The 14,636-nt window shown below is 42.7% G+C and overlaps 1 protein-coding gene across 1 annotated transcript; it reads right to left on the bottom strand.

Annotated features, from left to right (window-relative positions):
• Nucleotides 1–1,249: 1,249 nt before the first annotated feature.
• mmp20b (matrix metallopeptidase 20b (enamelysin)) lies at nt 1,250–6,635 on the bottom strand. The gene is made up of 10 exons (XM_036536521.1): nt 6,552–6,635; nt 5,186–5,424; nt 4,755–4,903; nt 4,539–4,664; nt 3,839–4,006; nt 3,578–3,731; nt 3,118–3,251; nt 2,483–2,639; nt 2,280–2,383; nt 1,250–1,368 (listed from the first exon to the last, which is right to left on the bottom strand). The coding sequence occupies exons 1-10, from the start codon at nt 6,633–6,635 to the stop codon at nt 1,250–1,252; spliced, it is 1,434 nt and encodes a 477-aa protein (XP_036392414.1).
• Between the last annotated feature and the right edge of the window lie 8,001 nt (nt 6,636–14,636).

The following is a 14,636-nucleotide window of genomic DNA, read 5'->3' as shown; positions in this document are numbered from 1 at the left end:
CCTGGTGCCACAGCTTGACCCTGTCATTCTCTGCTTCTTGGCTCCGTGGAAGAGGGTGGGTTCTGCCATTAGGCTCTGTGAGGGAAAGCGAGTTCTCAGGAAAAGGAGCAGGACACCGGAGCTAGCTTGGCTGGGGGGGTTTGAAACCCACAGGTAGCTGTAGGTGCGCTGCCGGTGGTTAGAGCCGCACTGAGGCACGGCGCTCACCGCTGAGCCCTGATGAAGTCATGTCTTGTTTACCTCTCATCTCAGGCATGTGGAGTCGACCCACGTGCAGGACCGGCTGAAGCTCTGCTGCCTTTCAGGATGTTGTTCCGGCGACGGTTTTAGACGCACAGGTGTGCTATTTAGATGAGTGCATATGTGTGCGTGCATGTGTGTGTGTATATATGTGTCTGCACAAAACAGTACAGACAGTATAATTTTTGTTTTGATGAAATACTGTCCCTTTCGTAATCATTTTACCAATGAATTATTCTGGAAGGAATACGCCACAGCCACTACTTCTAGCCGGGAATTCTTATTTTGACCTCAGTTATTTTTGCACCCATTCGCAGTTATTTGTCAGCTGTTTACCATGATTATGCAAAGCTTGGAGCTGCTTTGAATGGTTTGAATCCAGGTGATAAGACTTTGTCAGACCATGCCAGTTGCACAGGCTAACTTTAAAAATGTGCTGCATCTCACACATTGCCTGATGAAGTGTAAAATGAAATATTTGATCAAACAGATGAGGTTATGTTATGATTCTCTGGAAACATCCCCATGTTAAAGCAAACCCGTGTGCAAGTGTGAAAACATTTCACATTCTACAGTACAGCAGTACAGTATTTAATGGTCTTGAATCAGGCTATAGAAAATCCCTTCATGAAAAGACATTCAGAAACAATACAATGAGGAAAGACAGCAATACCAAAATTAAGAAATTGGTACAGCTGATGTGGATTGTGCTTTTTGTATCATAGACATAATGTAAAAAGTACCAGGCTAATGGAGACCAAATCAAGAAAATGAATAGCAGAATAAAGTGTTTTGATTTTTTTATTGCACTCAAAATTTTATAAAGTTGCAAAAATACACCAGGTTTTGCTAGTTCTGTGAATCAGGAAATATTTCAGTTAAATTAGTATCAGAAGGCATGAACATCAAACAAAATATCAGTAACATTGCATTCAAAGTTAACTGCAAAATCTATTGTACATTTTAATGATTTTCATAATCTTGAGCTAACGATAACAGTGTGATCCTTCTATAGCCGAACTTCCTGCTCACAGCCCAGCCAGCTGTTGGCCTTGTTGACGTCAGCGACACGCTTCTGAGAGTAGTCATATTTATACACCTCCGACCCAAGGAAGAAGTGAATGAACCCTGAGGAACATAGGAAACACTGAGCTGGGGATAGCAGTTCAGTTATCAGAGCTCATGAACACAGAAAACAGCTGTGAAAATCATACATTTACCCCCAAACATTGAAATGCAGTGTAACGTGAGGCTAAGCCTTTGTCTTGGCTCTGCCCAGCAGAATAAGGGGAGGGGAAAAGTATCTGCCACTCCCCTGCCAGGTGAAGCCAAAAGATAGGTGGATACAGGGGAAGAGGAGGGAGTTGTAGGTACATTATGCACGTATTTCACCATTAGGTTGTTAAAGTTAAACAACAGCCCACCTTATCTACGCAATGGGAGATGCTGCTACTCTGCTTTAGATGACTGGATGTACGGCTACTCAGGTGACAGCGATCAAACCTTCCAACGCTCAGCAACCTCAGGAGGTCGCTGGCTGAACATTCCCCCCCGAATTTCTGCAAATCTAATTTCTAATGGGTGGAGTGAAGCACTCACTGAGAAGATGAGCCTCACTGTTACTACTGAGGCTGCATGTGAATATACTCCGTGCAGGTGGGCATGTTTCAGATTCAAAGATTTTCAAAGATAACTAAGGTGCAAAGACTTCCTGTTTCACCTGCTGTCATGGGTGACTGCTATGGTGTATGACGACGTGCCCTCTGTAACAGACCTGGAGAATCTGCCCTGTATTAACATCACTAAAACACAAGCAGGTCAGTCAGTTATGGCCCTTGTTCTGAGAGGTGGGGCACATTGGCTTTGTTCCCCTGGAATGGGCTGGATATGTCAGCCAGGGCATAGAGGCTGCTCAGAATCTCCAGCACCTGCCTCCTGCTAACTCCCAGCTGGAAAAAAATGGCTGCTGTTGGTTGGTATCTAGGGTTGCTAGAGAGTCCCCTGCTGTCAGGGGGCTGTCAGACAGGAGGGGTACTGACCGTCCCTGTAGGCCGCAGCGCTCACAGGTGGGCTGATCCCTGGGAAATCGTCGCTGATGGAACGGGGGGATGAGTCCTCCATGGCTCTGCGGTTTTCATCGTAGCTGCAGAAATAGCAGCAGGTGTGAGTTTAATGACACGTGAGTGAGACCTCTGGCTCTGTGTGATGGGGTCACCCCCTCACCGCGTAGCATGCGCCTCACCTCCAGTACAGGTCCTGGGAGAAGAGCAGGGTGCGGCCGGTCGTGTTAATGTGTGCGGCTGCGTCGATGTGCTCCACCCATCGGGGTAGCCCATACCTGTAGATGGACTTTGGCCGGCCCTTCACCTGGGATCCCCTCACTGTCCAGAAACTGGAACCTAGAGTGTAGTGATCAGTGATTAGGAAGGGGATTTGGCATGTCAGGTTAGGGTGGGGGTTATGGTTGGGGGATGGAGGTGGGAGTTTTAGGAGGGATCGTGGTTGGAGGGTGGTGGTTCAGGTGAAGTGTTTGGCAGATTAGGGTTGTGGTTGGTATGGTGAGTTAAGGTCAGGGTTAGGATATATGTTGGGGTGTAAAGTTAGAGTGGGGGGTTGGGATGGTGGGGGTTGGGATGGTGGAGTAGAATGGTGGGGGCTCGGATGGTGGAGTAGAATGGGGATTTGGGTGGTTATATTAGGTTGAGAATTTATTTTTGTTTCAGTCTTTACACAGTGATCTGTCCAGTCTGATAGAAGTGACTCGTTACATAAATGCTTTGGCAACATACAAATTCGCTGCCATGCCAATAAAGTTCTTTGAAATTGAATTGACTTGAGATAAATTAACCCCTCCATGTTTTTAAACCTTGCAGGTACCTTTAAACAGGTAGGCTGAGGACTTGCGGGGGATGGAGTAGGCAGCATCAATGCTGGAGGTGATTTTTGGCATGAAATTGTTGATGGGACCCTCTTTGACATCACATTGCTGGCTGTACTTGATCCACATGTACCTTGATTTTAATTAAAGAATAAAACAAACACTGTCAGTGTATCATTGGATGAGAGTGTCTGCCAAGTGACTAAATACCACAGGAAGTTATGGCAGTTTCAGCACCTAAATTACACTGAAGTCCAAGCTGAATTGAAAACCTGACAGAAATGGAGGCTGATAGGAAAAATAATTATATGAGATTTGGTTATTGAATTTTACATTTGTCTGGTAATGACACCAGCAACAGTATTGCATTCGAACTGTTGGTCCAGTGATGCTTTAATGATTTCAGACTCAACACTATTCACAGTTCTTAGGTGCCAGGTGGGGAGTGTCTGTCACTACCTGTCTTTGAAAAACAGCTCTGTGTCCCCCAGGGAAGTGACCGCGTCGAAGGACAGGCTGGGGCTGCATTTGTCCTGCATCAGAAAGGGAAAGCGGGGTCCCAGGAGCCAGGGGTTAAAGAGGGAACCCCACTGGGGTCTGGAGGAAGGCGACCCTGCTGAGCACCAAAAACAACGCATTACCTGATTGGTTGTTAGTGTTCCCTCATGGTCTGGGAAAAAAGGCTAAAACAACATACCAAGGAGAGTGTTTGATCTTTACCTCTTTTACCATAAAGAGCATTGATTTTTGTGACATCTTCATTGGAGAGCAGATTCTGCGGGTTCCGGTTCTTGTACGTGGGATACATGAGGGAGGCGGGGTCTCTAGAATGCTTCAGCCCGAGGGCGTGGCCAAATTCATGCGCTGCCACCAAATGCAATCTGAACCCTAAAACGAGACAATGTTAGAACACTGCTGCATATTCACCCATTACAACAAACTTGAAACAAACCATTCTGTGAAAAAAATATTTTAATGCCTCCTTTATTAATGAATCAAAACATCACTGATATAAATTACTGTGCCTGTCTAACTGCAAAAATTAGCCAGCCTATCAGAACACTGCACAACAGTTCAGCTATGGCTTTACAGTATTAATAGATGTTCACTGTTTTAAGTCTTTTGGCAGGAGTAGTGGTGTCAACCTCAGGACAGTCAATAACACTTCAAAAATAAATACTGCAAAGCAACTATTTAATGGCAATAACAGGTGTAATTGACCTGGTTTCATTGTTGTGTGCATTCATGGTTACTTTTATGTAAAGTGTTACAGGCAAGAGAATCATCACCTATCGATTCACTTAGTAATATTGGTTTTAGTTTCATAGACTATCAAATTTTCACTGTCATATTTCTGGCACTAGCACAGCTGCCTAGCCAGCAATGTGCTTGGCAGTCGAACAGTTAAGGGGACGGTTACCCTCGGACCCAGCTGTCCACCTCTCTGAGTCATCAAAGTGGGTGTCCCCACCAATGCCCCCGCCGGGGCCAAAGGCATGCGCCAGCGTCCCCCTGGGGCCGTCGAAGGGGTACGAGTCTCCATGTGCTGTTCCAGAGAGCAGGGATCGCGGGTTAGTCACGGCCAGCCCTGCAGACGTGTGATTTTACCAAATCGGAATCGCGTTCCCTCGCCTACCTCTGCTGGCGAATTCAACCATGATGTCGGCCTGGCGCGAGGCTGAGCGCACAAACCGCAGTGGGCTGGCCTGGCTCCACACTCTCAGAGCAGACTCGATCTCGGAGTCCACCGTGCGCGTTGGCAGGTCAGCAGTGTACTTCCCGATGCTGAAACCACACATCCCACTGTCACCTTAACGCCACCTGTCACCCTCACTGTGCAGTGAAGAGTACAACCAGGTCTACTCCTTACCTGTACAAAATGATGTCCTTGGCCTATCCCTTACCTGTATGAAATTACGTTCTCGGCCTGTCCCTTTACTGTATGAAGTGCCATTCTCGGCCTGTCCCTTACCTACCCATTTTCAGCCTGTTCCTTACCTGTCTGAAACACCATTTTTCAGCCTGTTCCTTACCTGTCTGAAACACCATTATCAGCCTGTCCCTTACCTGTATGAAATGACATTCTTGTTCCACTTGGCACCCTGGTTGTGGCTGTAGTCTTGTGCGTCTGGAACTCCGCAGCGCGGCTCCTTCATGATCTCAAGTGTCTCTGTGTCCAGGCTGCCTGTGACATTCAGCCCAAAAAAGCTCTGCATGTCCTTCACCTTGGAGATCAGGGAGGAGTCGCTCCTCTTTCTGCGTCTCAGGGACTCCCCCTGCAGTCCATAGTAGTGCTGCAGGTAATCCTGGGAGCAGGGTGAGCAGACAGAGACAGCCTTTTCAGTAACTGCAGAGCAATTTTCAGCCCATAAATATACCGAGTGTGATCATAGAGCGCTGTGAAAGACTGTCAATGGAAAGGAAAACTGCATGATAACTCCGTACCTCCAGGGCTCAAAACCAAATTCTTAATTGCTTTAGATACTTTGTGCATTTCTGCAACCACAAATTCATCTCCACAAAGTTGTACAGATGAAAGACGAATATCATGCACATGGAGTTTTTGCACTTCAGGACATAAAAACATAAAAGATGAAAATGAACAGTTTTGCTGCACTGAAAAAAAATCACATTAGCTTTATCTACTTGTGCAACATACAGCATATGCATATATTTACTGATGCCATTCCGTACAAAGTAAGACCTCATTCTACATCAGCATTTACCTCTGTCACTTGTACTGTATGTATGCATGGGGAATACACAACAGCTACTCCCTCATAGGTATTTTTTATTTATTTTAATTTTTAGTTTATAAAATTTATATATATATATATATATATATATATATATATATATATATATATATATATATATATACTTTATAATGAATTAATGCTTAAGATGTTTTGGTTTATTATTAATTTATTTTAATTTTAAACAACATTTGTTAACAATATGAAAATGTGAGTGTGAAATTAAAACAAATACAATCAAAAGTTTTCTCTTAACAATATTAACAACTGCTGGTACATTAAACGCACTAGTTTTGGATTTTACACCCTATTTTACAAAGAAAACAGGTAGGTACAAGGATGTTTGTTGGCTGGGAATGTGTTTTTCAGGAAGCAGAGATTTGCATACAACAGATCTTTTTAATTACCTCCTGCTAATTATGAGGTCTACTCCCTCTCCCTCCCCGAAACAGAAAGAGGGCTATTAGCAATTATAAATCTGATAAGATAATACACACTGACAGCTGGATCCCTGCAACTTCTGCCCACAATTCCAGCATTTTCCCTCAAACCTTGGATGCAAGAATGGAAAAAAGCTTTCTTTAATATTCCAATATCCTCATTATTACATCATGTAATAAGGAGGATGAGACAGTCTCACAGTAGTCTGAGTTTTGCACCAGAAATGAGGCACTTACCGAGGCCATTCTGAAGTCACTTTCAGTCACCTCCTCATTGAGGTCTGGAACTTTCTCTTCTTTGAGCTCAGATGCATGTGCCATTTGACACAAACCCATCAGTGCTAAGGCAAATGCGCAGGTCCAGGAGAACATCGGACTCCCCATTCCCCAAACAGGTGGTGAAAAGGTTGATCTGGAACGGATTTCAGATTTCTTTGAGCTGCAAGCCTTAGTACATAGGAATGCCTTTTAGCTTGCTATCATGACTCACTTTGCCAAACCCAATGAAGTCTGAAACGACAGGGAGAAATCAGGGAGGAGTTTCCCCAGGTGGAAAAAGCAGAAAAAAAAGCTGTGCTGGGTTTGATTGCAGCCATTCTGCAGGACTCCATTAATGAAACACAAGTGTTAGGGAAATGCAGCAAAGCACACCAGGAAAAAAGGATGCTAACTGAAGCTGTATGAGTGTAGCATTTATGAATCTGCTAGACATACTGTGTCTAACTAAAGTTCCCCAGCAATTCAATATCAAATACTTTTTTCTTCAGAAAACATTAATTCAATCTGAAACAATGATAATAACAATAATAATTCTTACAATAATAATTACAATAATTATAGGTTTAAATATGCTGCACTTTCAGCGCAGGGCAATTAATCTGTTCTCCAACCAGTTCATATTTCATACACACATTAAATGTCAGGCAAACTACTGGTATTTGTGTCACAGAATGGATTTAGGCGCCTTTACACAAAGACTCTAAAAATGTCAGATGTTAGGGTTATGTTTCCTGAACTGGGATATTATGGGACATTTCATTCCAGTAAACCTCTACTGATGACCAGGAAGACATTGAGAAAAATCTTCATATCCTCTTCATATCCAAATCCTCATATCTTACAATGTCTGCTGAAAAAAGAAAACACTTGCTCTGAACAGATATGCACATGCATATTTGTGTTAATTATATATTTAACTAAATATCAACAACATGTCTCAATATCAATCAAACAGTTGTGTTGCATCCTGGATTCCTGGAGGATCTTAGGATCATAACACCCTGGATAATAGAGATGGCGCGCTGTGTGACCACAGCATGAATCAACCTCTTTCAACCATCTTCTTGTTTTTTGGTTGAGGAGACTTGTGTTGATGACACAGTTAATCCCAACGCATTATTGCATTAACCAACCTAAAAAAGGGAAAAAAATAACAAATCTGTTTTTGGGAAAAAGGATTTGATTATTATTTCCATTTAAATAAGATTTTTTTTTACATTTTATTTCTAGCAAAAGACTAAATCAATTACTACTGTGTTATTAACATTTTAATACAATTATTTCTGCAACCCAATATGGTTTGCAACTCATTCCTTACCAGTGCCTTTTCTCCCTATTTTGATGTGAAACTGCATAATACATGATATGCTGGATAAAAGACAAAGCGATGGTTATGCATATCTAAGTATACAGTATATATCTGAAGGGGAATTTCATTTAGGCTGTACTCAGACACCTGTTTGCCCAGCAATGACAATGATATGTTTAGCAATGGAGCAGCTGGAACGATGTGCTAAGGACTGATCTGAGATCAGCGGGACTGAGGGAGGGGGGTCATGGGGGAACACGGGAGTCGGGAGGCGACGTGCTGTGAGGGGATCGGGCCTGGGGATGGCGGGGGCGGGACATGGGGGGTGATGAGGGCAAGGAATGGCTGTGATTGGACTGGTGTAAGCATACACCATTGGAGGGTAAGCATAAGGGCGGGGTTTGTGCATTATAAGGGTGGGGCATGAGGTGAAGAGTGGGAGGGTGTCCAGAGATATTTGACCTTTAATGCATGTTACGTTAGTCAGCATACACAATCCTGAAATTAATTTTATCATTAATCAAACCTCACACATCATTCATTATTTCTCAAAATAAGACATTTGAAAGGAGTTCTGCCTCTGGAGGATGCTTTATAGCTGATAAGCTATCTCACCTCCCTATCTGTCTGTTCCACAGCTAAGCTTTCGTTCAGACGAAAATCTAAGCCTGAAATATAAAAGCAAGAAAAAGCAGAGGTAAAACAGGCATTGCCATGATTGCCCAAAGCAAGAATGGCAAAAGAAGGCTTTTCACTGCGAAACTTTCGTTTATGTGTTCCATGATTTTAGCAAGTGCTTGTAAACTTTCATTTTTATTAATCTTTTTGCAAAGCATCTGCTCATTCTTCTTGTGTAGACACATTCCCTGTCTGCCTGTTGGTAGTTTGCTTGGCAGATTCCTTACAGTAATTATGTTCAATCAGAAACTGTAATACTTCTGATGAAGGCGGGGGGAATTGCACCTCAGGCAAAATGTCAAGCTATATAAACACAGAAGGTATAACTTTAATCATCTTTGAGATGAAAACGCACATTCATAGTCAACTTAAAACCCAAACAAAAAGCGGATTCAGAGACAAATGAAAACAGCTTGAGTACCGCCGCCAGCCGCACGGCGGACAGCAGATACCGCTTGGCAGCGGCAATGGCATTCCTGGAACTCAGGGCATGGTGGTTGCAGACATTAGCAGGATCATTTACACCAAGGCCCTGAAATAAGAGATAATTTACAGTGTGGAGAATGATCCGTAATGTTGAGGCGGTGAGCTAGTATTCGTGTTGTTTTTTCCATCCTAAACTGATGTAAAAGCTTGCGGAGCTGCATGACCAAGTTTCAATACTTGGCCAGACAAGGTACAAGCTAGCTGGTAGAGACACGAGTGAGTGAAACCAATTATTTAATTGTTTGTTTATTCATTTACTTAAATGGAAAACAGAGTTTGGGACATAAGAAATAGTGGTAGTGATTCAGGTGATCAGGTGAGAGCGGAAGAGCTGTGTCTTCAGGTGTTTCTTAAAAATACTGAGGGATTCGGTAGAACGGATGACGTGAGGAAGGTTATTCCACCATCAAGAAACAGCTATCCAAGTGGGCAGCACACTTATTCTGTTTTAGCCTATAAACGCAATCTTATTAATTAGTTCATTGATTCATTCATTGAATATAGTACAAGAAAAGAAAACGGAAAACGAATTGTACACTCTCAGAAGAAGACGAATTAAAATTTGCATTCGTCTGTTACCATGCTGGCAATTGCATGCTTGGGATTCCTTCAGGGAAAATCAACAGGTTGGAACCGTTTAGCTGTAGTGTCTCTCTGAGCTTTTTAGTGTTTTTACGTGTTAGTGCGTTTCACAATCTGAAGCTTACGGCAGATAAACCGGAGATGCCAATGGCCACCAGTCACGAGCGTTTGCGTTGCTCAATATGCGCCAAAGAGCATTTATCTGACCACCCACTACCCAAACAACATATTTGAATACACCGATTACTTCAGAAAATACCACGGCTTGCACAACTTAATGCAGCGTCCATTGCCAAATTATGGAGCAGAAACAGCAACAATACCGTAATTAGTGAGTGCAATCTCTGTTACAAACATTTAGGTGACCTTCAAATCCATGCAGATTTCATGGACAGTAATAGTAGGCTACTTAAGTGTGGAGGTACCTGCGATGTTTGCGTAAAAATACTATGCACGGATCCCGTATTGCAGTTGTAGCAACACGTGTTAACGTTTATTGCTACAGAAGAGAGCAAGGGTGTGGTGCATATGGGTAAGGTTATATGTAGCTTACACATGACAAACGTACAATTGTAGAGGAATACAGACGACATACATGCATGCTCACCGGTACATAAACAAAAACAAGAGGATACAAAGCCCGCCTTGCCTTTTTAAAATTATGTAAAGTCTTAAAATTTTCCATTTCAGTTTTGAATAATATGAAATGTATTTTCTTTTTGACCCATTTAACTCTATGGGTGCGACATATTCCGTTTATTTTAAACACGTTTAATACACACACGCAAAAAATTGTTACTCAATTGATTCATTACCGAACAAAAGCTTTCTTGTCTGTACCTTTGTGTTTAATTTCCTATTAATAAAAGTTGCACGGCTAAACAAATATTTTTGTATACACGCTATAATAAAATAGATAAGCAGTAGTTTCTTCTGTAATCTTGATTCCAGCATACTTTTACACTTGGGAAAGTTACATATGCAGGCGACACATGTCCTTGATAATAATAAAACAATAATTTCCTAATTTCTTATCTGTAATACATACGCCATCTAATAATAAGTAAGATTTAAACATCCTATCCGAGGACTATGTCTCCCCACAAAAGACTTACAAGGCCTACGGGAATCGTATCAAATACAACTGTAAATACGTGCAATTAGTCACTTTGACCCTGAACCAACAATATGACGTCTCAGAGCGCGTGCGTATTTGCTCAGGGATCTACACTGTTTGGAAAGTGGCTGACTGGAATTAAAAAAAAAAAAATCATTACGCTAAATTCTCCAGACACTAAATTATGCCCCCAGTCATGCCTGTATTCGACCTGTGTGGCAGTTGTAACAATTAGTTGCACAAATAGCCAACTTATTTCGGGCCAGATTAAACCAGCAATTACTTGAATCCAGCAAAGCTGAAAAACAAGCTTAAAGAAGCGCAAATTTCTTACAGAAATACCTTGTATCGTTTCGTCAGAATATATTTCCAGTGCCCATGTTTGTAACAAAGATTTCGGTCTCAGAACCAGATCCTCAGGTAAACTACTCAGGAACGACACATTTTATAAGAGTAAAGGGAAAGTTTGAAAGTAAAAAAGGTAAAAGTAAAGGTTGACTTTGACTGCTTGCCCTGAATGATCATCCTAGGCTTACATACTGAACAAATAATTCAATAAGTCTGAGCACCACAAATTAAAACGTATTACTTTGAAAAAAAAAAAAAAAAAAAACATTCAGGGTAATATTCTCTGTATGGAGTGGTAGTTTGTTGCCCTCTGTTGGGCAATGTGTGCACTAAGGTTTTCCGTTTTCAGTTAAATCGAATCATCACCCATGCCATTGACTTGTGGGATCGCGGTTAGTCGCATTTATGTTTCCTTAGTGATTGCGTTGTTACAACTGGCCGTACAGTTTGGTGTTTTTTGTCATTTTCCGGAATTATCAATTTCAGGGAACTTTGCTTTTTTTTGGCTGCGTATAGTATCTTGGGGTTTGGCTTTTCAGGCGGACATTGGACATTACCTTTGGATCATAAACCCTGCTTTCCGTGTGTTCTGCTCAGTGCTACTGCAACAGTCACGTCATTACTTCTTCATTATTAGAAAGGCAGACACCTGTATCCTGAGATGTCTTCCATGCAGAAATGCTGATAACTGAAACAGTCTAGTTTTATGTGTGCTGGTATTTCTTAGTGTGTAGATAAGTTCCAATGTGTAACTCATGAATCTCAGGCCAGCGTTTGGCAGTGAAGAGATGATATCAGAGTGAAGTCTGCCTGTATGTCCTACATCAACACAGCAGAAGTGCCAAAGCACCTCCTGGAGGGTCCTGGGTGTCATTGGAATAATTAGTCACTTGTGCACAACACTTGTGCATTTCACCAAAAATGGCAGTTATTAACCACTCAGCTACTGCTTCCTTGCAATTTAATATGAAACACATCCATGTACAACAACTATTCAAAATTGTCATATTGACCCATTATCACCATGCACACAATGCTTTTTTATGTTTGTTATTTTGTTCCCTGAAGTTTCTGTCTGTCTGTTTCTGAAGAACAGACAGCCCATACTGTCCATACCCTCCAAGCCACTGATAGGTCCGAGCTCTCCTTTTCCATGTTTTTCTTTATTGGCCTCTCAGTAAAAGCCTGGTGCTCTTTGGTTGTCACGGAGCTGGGGAAACAATCATATGCGGCTGCCCACAAGCTACAGTGTACACATTGTGACGACAGCATACACACCGTGACGACAGCGTACCCACCGTAATGACAGTGAAATGCAGGTTTGTAGGCCTCCCGAGTGGCTCAGCAAGTAAAAGCTTCAGCACTGCAGCCCGGGTTCGAGCTTTGCCATCATCTGCCAGTGATGATTGGGAGCCCATAGCAGCAGGACAAACTGGCTTTGTTCTACCGAAGGATATAGGGAAGGGTGAGTTGGCCTGGGGCGTTTTTTTTTTTTTTTTTTGCTCTTTTGCTCATCAGTGACCCCTGCTGGTAAATGAAGCACATGCCGCTCTGCGTACATAAAGCTGTGTATGAAGCGATCTCTTCGGCCTCAAGACATTATGTCTACACCCTCCTGCATTGACAGTGGGGGCTTGGGTGTTCCAAATGAAAAAAAAAAACACATGTTAATCAGGGGTTTGTTTGTGCACAGTGGATGGGGCCTGCAATGTTTGGGGAGTTAAACAGTGTTCCCATTCCCAGCCATCCTGCCTGTATGCGCCTAGGATGCAGCTTAGTATGGTAACCTCATATTTTACACCCCTGAGATACAGATCAGCCAAGCCCTGTGGTCCCTGGGCCACCCATCCGCAATGCCCTCTGTGCACTCGGTAATGAGTGTCAGTGCTCCCGCCCCCTAGCTGTTGTGTTTTTGTTTTTCCCTGTCCATGTGCTTTTGTTTTCCTTGTGTTCTAGCCCTGCCCCGCTCTCCATCTCCACCTGTCTGCCTGCACACCTGCTTCCCATCACCTCATCAGCCCAGCCCTATATCAACCCTGCTTGTCTCTGTCTTGTTTGCCAGATTGTTACAGTGTTTCTGCCTGTCTTGGTCCCACCTGTGTTTCCCTGTTTGGATTTTCTGGTTTTTGCCTCGCCTGCTCCTCGACATCGTCTTTGCCTGCCGTTCTGTCCTGATTGCTTGATCAGGCCGGCCTTCACGCTTTGACCCTGCCTGTTCCGGGTTTGATGCTTGTTTAACCCTTGGACTGCCTGCCTGGTAATTTGACCCTGCCTGACTTCGACTGCCTGCTTGTTTGATGATTCTGTTAATAAACGCCTGGGATCGGAGCATTCGTGGTCCGTGTCTGAGTCCGTGCCTGAGCCCTGATAATGAGATTGTATTTGTACATCTGTGGGTTGGAGATTAGGGAGCCAACCTAAGTGCAGCAGGTTTAACCCCTTTCACAGCAGGAGCTGTAAATCTGAAAGCAACCCTGCATTATCAGCAACTCACTGGCTGCTGCTCGTGAAACACTTTCCCTGGCTTTTACAGTCTGAAAGGGTCACTGGCAAATTTGAAGAAAATGTTCCTTTTCATAATGTCAAATCCCAAAAATTTACACTTGTATTGAAGTACACAAGTACACCTGAATTAAATGTAATTCAGGAGCTACAACAAACTAATGCAATACAGTAAACTGCCGCAATGCTGTATAATATAGATCAGATTTAGAAAATTTTAGATCAGATTTTCAGACTTCTGTCACCATGCTGTGGAGACTTCTGTCACCATGCTTCTGTCACCTTTGTGGAGAACATATTTTCAGTTTGTGGGTTTAGATAATCTTCCCACTGAATTGGTCTCAGGCTCTGGGCCTGTACGCGTTGGTTTTGGCTCAGTGAGTCTGCTTAAAGAACAGCAGTGTTCCTGTAAACACAGCTAAACAGAGACGTGACCAGGGAGTACCATTTCCTGTATACCACACATCATCTCTCCAATAACTTCATTTCCAGCATCAGATTGCATTGCCATTTCCCAATTCATATACTGATTCATAAATACGTATGCATTTTTATAACCCTCTCCTCTTAAAGCACACTCAGTGGTTTGTTTAGAATAATCTGATTAGCTCCAGCTGTTGCAATATGTTCTCCATCATGATGTGGTACTGTCTTTAGTAAAGACTTCTAAATTAACTGTCATTGGGGGATATCCAAAAAAGGAAATCTAATTCTCCACAATCTTCTCCTCTTTCAATTCAATGATGTCCTATTGTAGTCTCTCTGAACAGAGGGTGTCTTCATGGACAATTTTCTTATGTTAATTTATTAGCCTTTCCAGGTTGATCTGGCAGAAAAAACACAAAAGAGTCATTTATCAGCAAGCCCTCTGATACACTTCTTCAAAACTGCAACGCCTTAGTTAGAATATTACTAAATCAGACTTCTTACAGATAACCGTCCCAATATCGCCCCGTACGGACAGAAACATAAGAAGCAGACATTACCGAAGTAACCATTGTTTTCTCGACTGGATAAGCAG

This window comes from Megalops cyprinoides, chromosome 9 (assembly GCF_013368585.1).
Source record: "Megalops cyprinoides isolate fMegCyp1 chromosome 9, fMegCyp1.pri, whole genome shotgun sequence".
Taxonomy (NCBI): Eukaryota; Metazoa; Chordata; class Actinopteri; order Elopiformes; family Megalopidae; genus Megalops; species Megalops cyprinoides.
The sequence above is the reverse complement of the archived record's forward strand: the minus strand, read 5'-3'. Positions and strand labels throughout refer to the sequence as shown.

What these genes read in the sequence shown, in the direction of transcription:
- mmp20b (XM_036536521.1), bottom strand. Translation starts at nt 6,635, where the DNA reads ATGGCACATGCATCTGAGCTCAAAGAAGAGAAAGTTCCAGACCTCAAT. An exon ending in AAGAATGTCATTTCATACAG is followed by an intron (nt 4,904 to 5,185) that starts GTAAGGGACAGG and finishes GTGTGGTTTCAG; the next exon opens with CATCGGGAAGTACACTGCTG. An exon ending in CTCAGCCTACCTGTTTAAAG is followed by an intron (nt 2,640 to 3,117) that starts GTACCTGCAAGG and finishes ACTACACTCTAG; the next exon opens with GTTCCAGTTTCTGGACAGTG.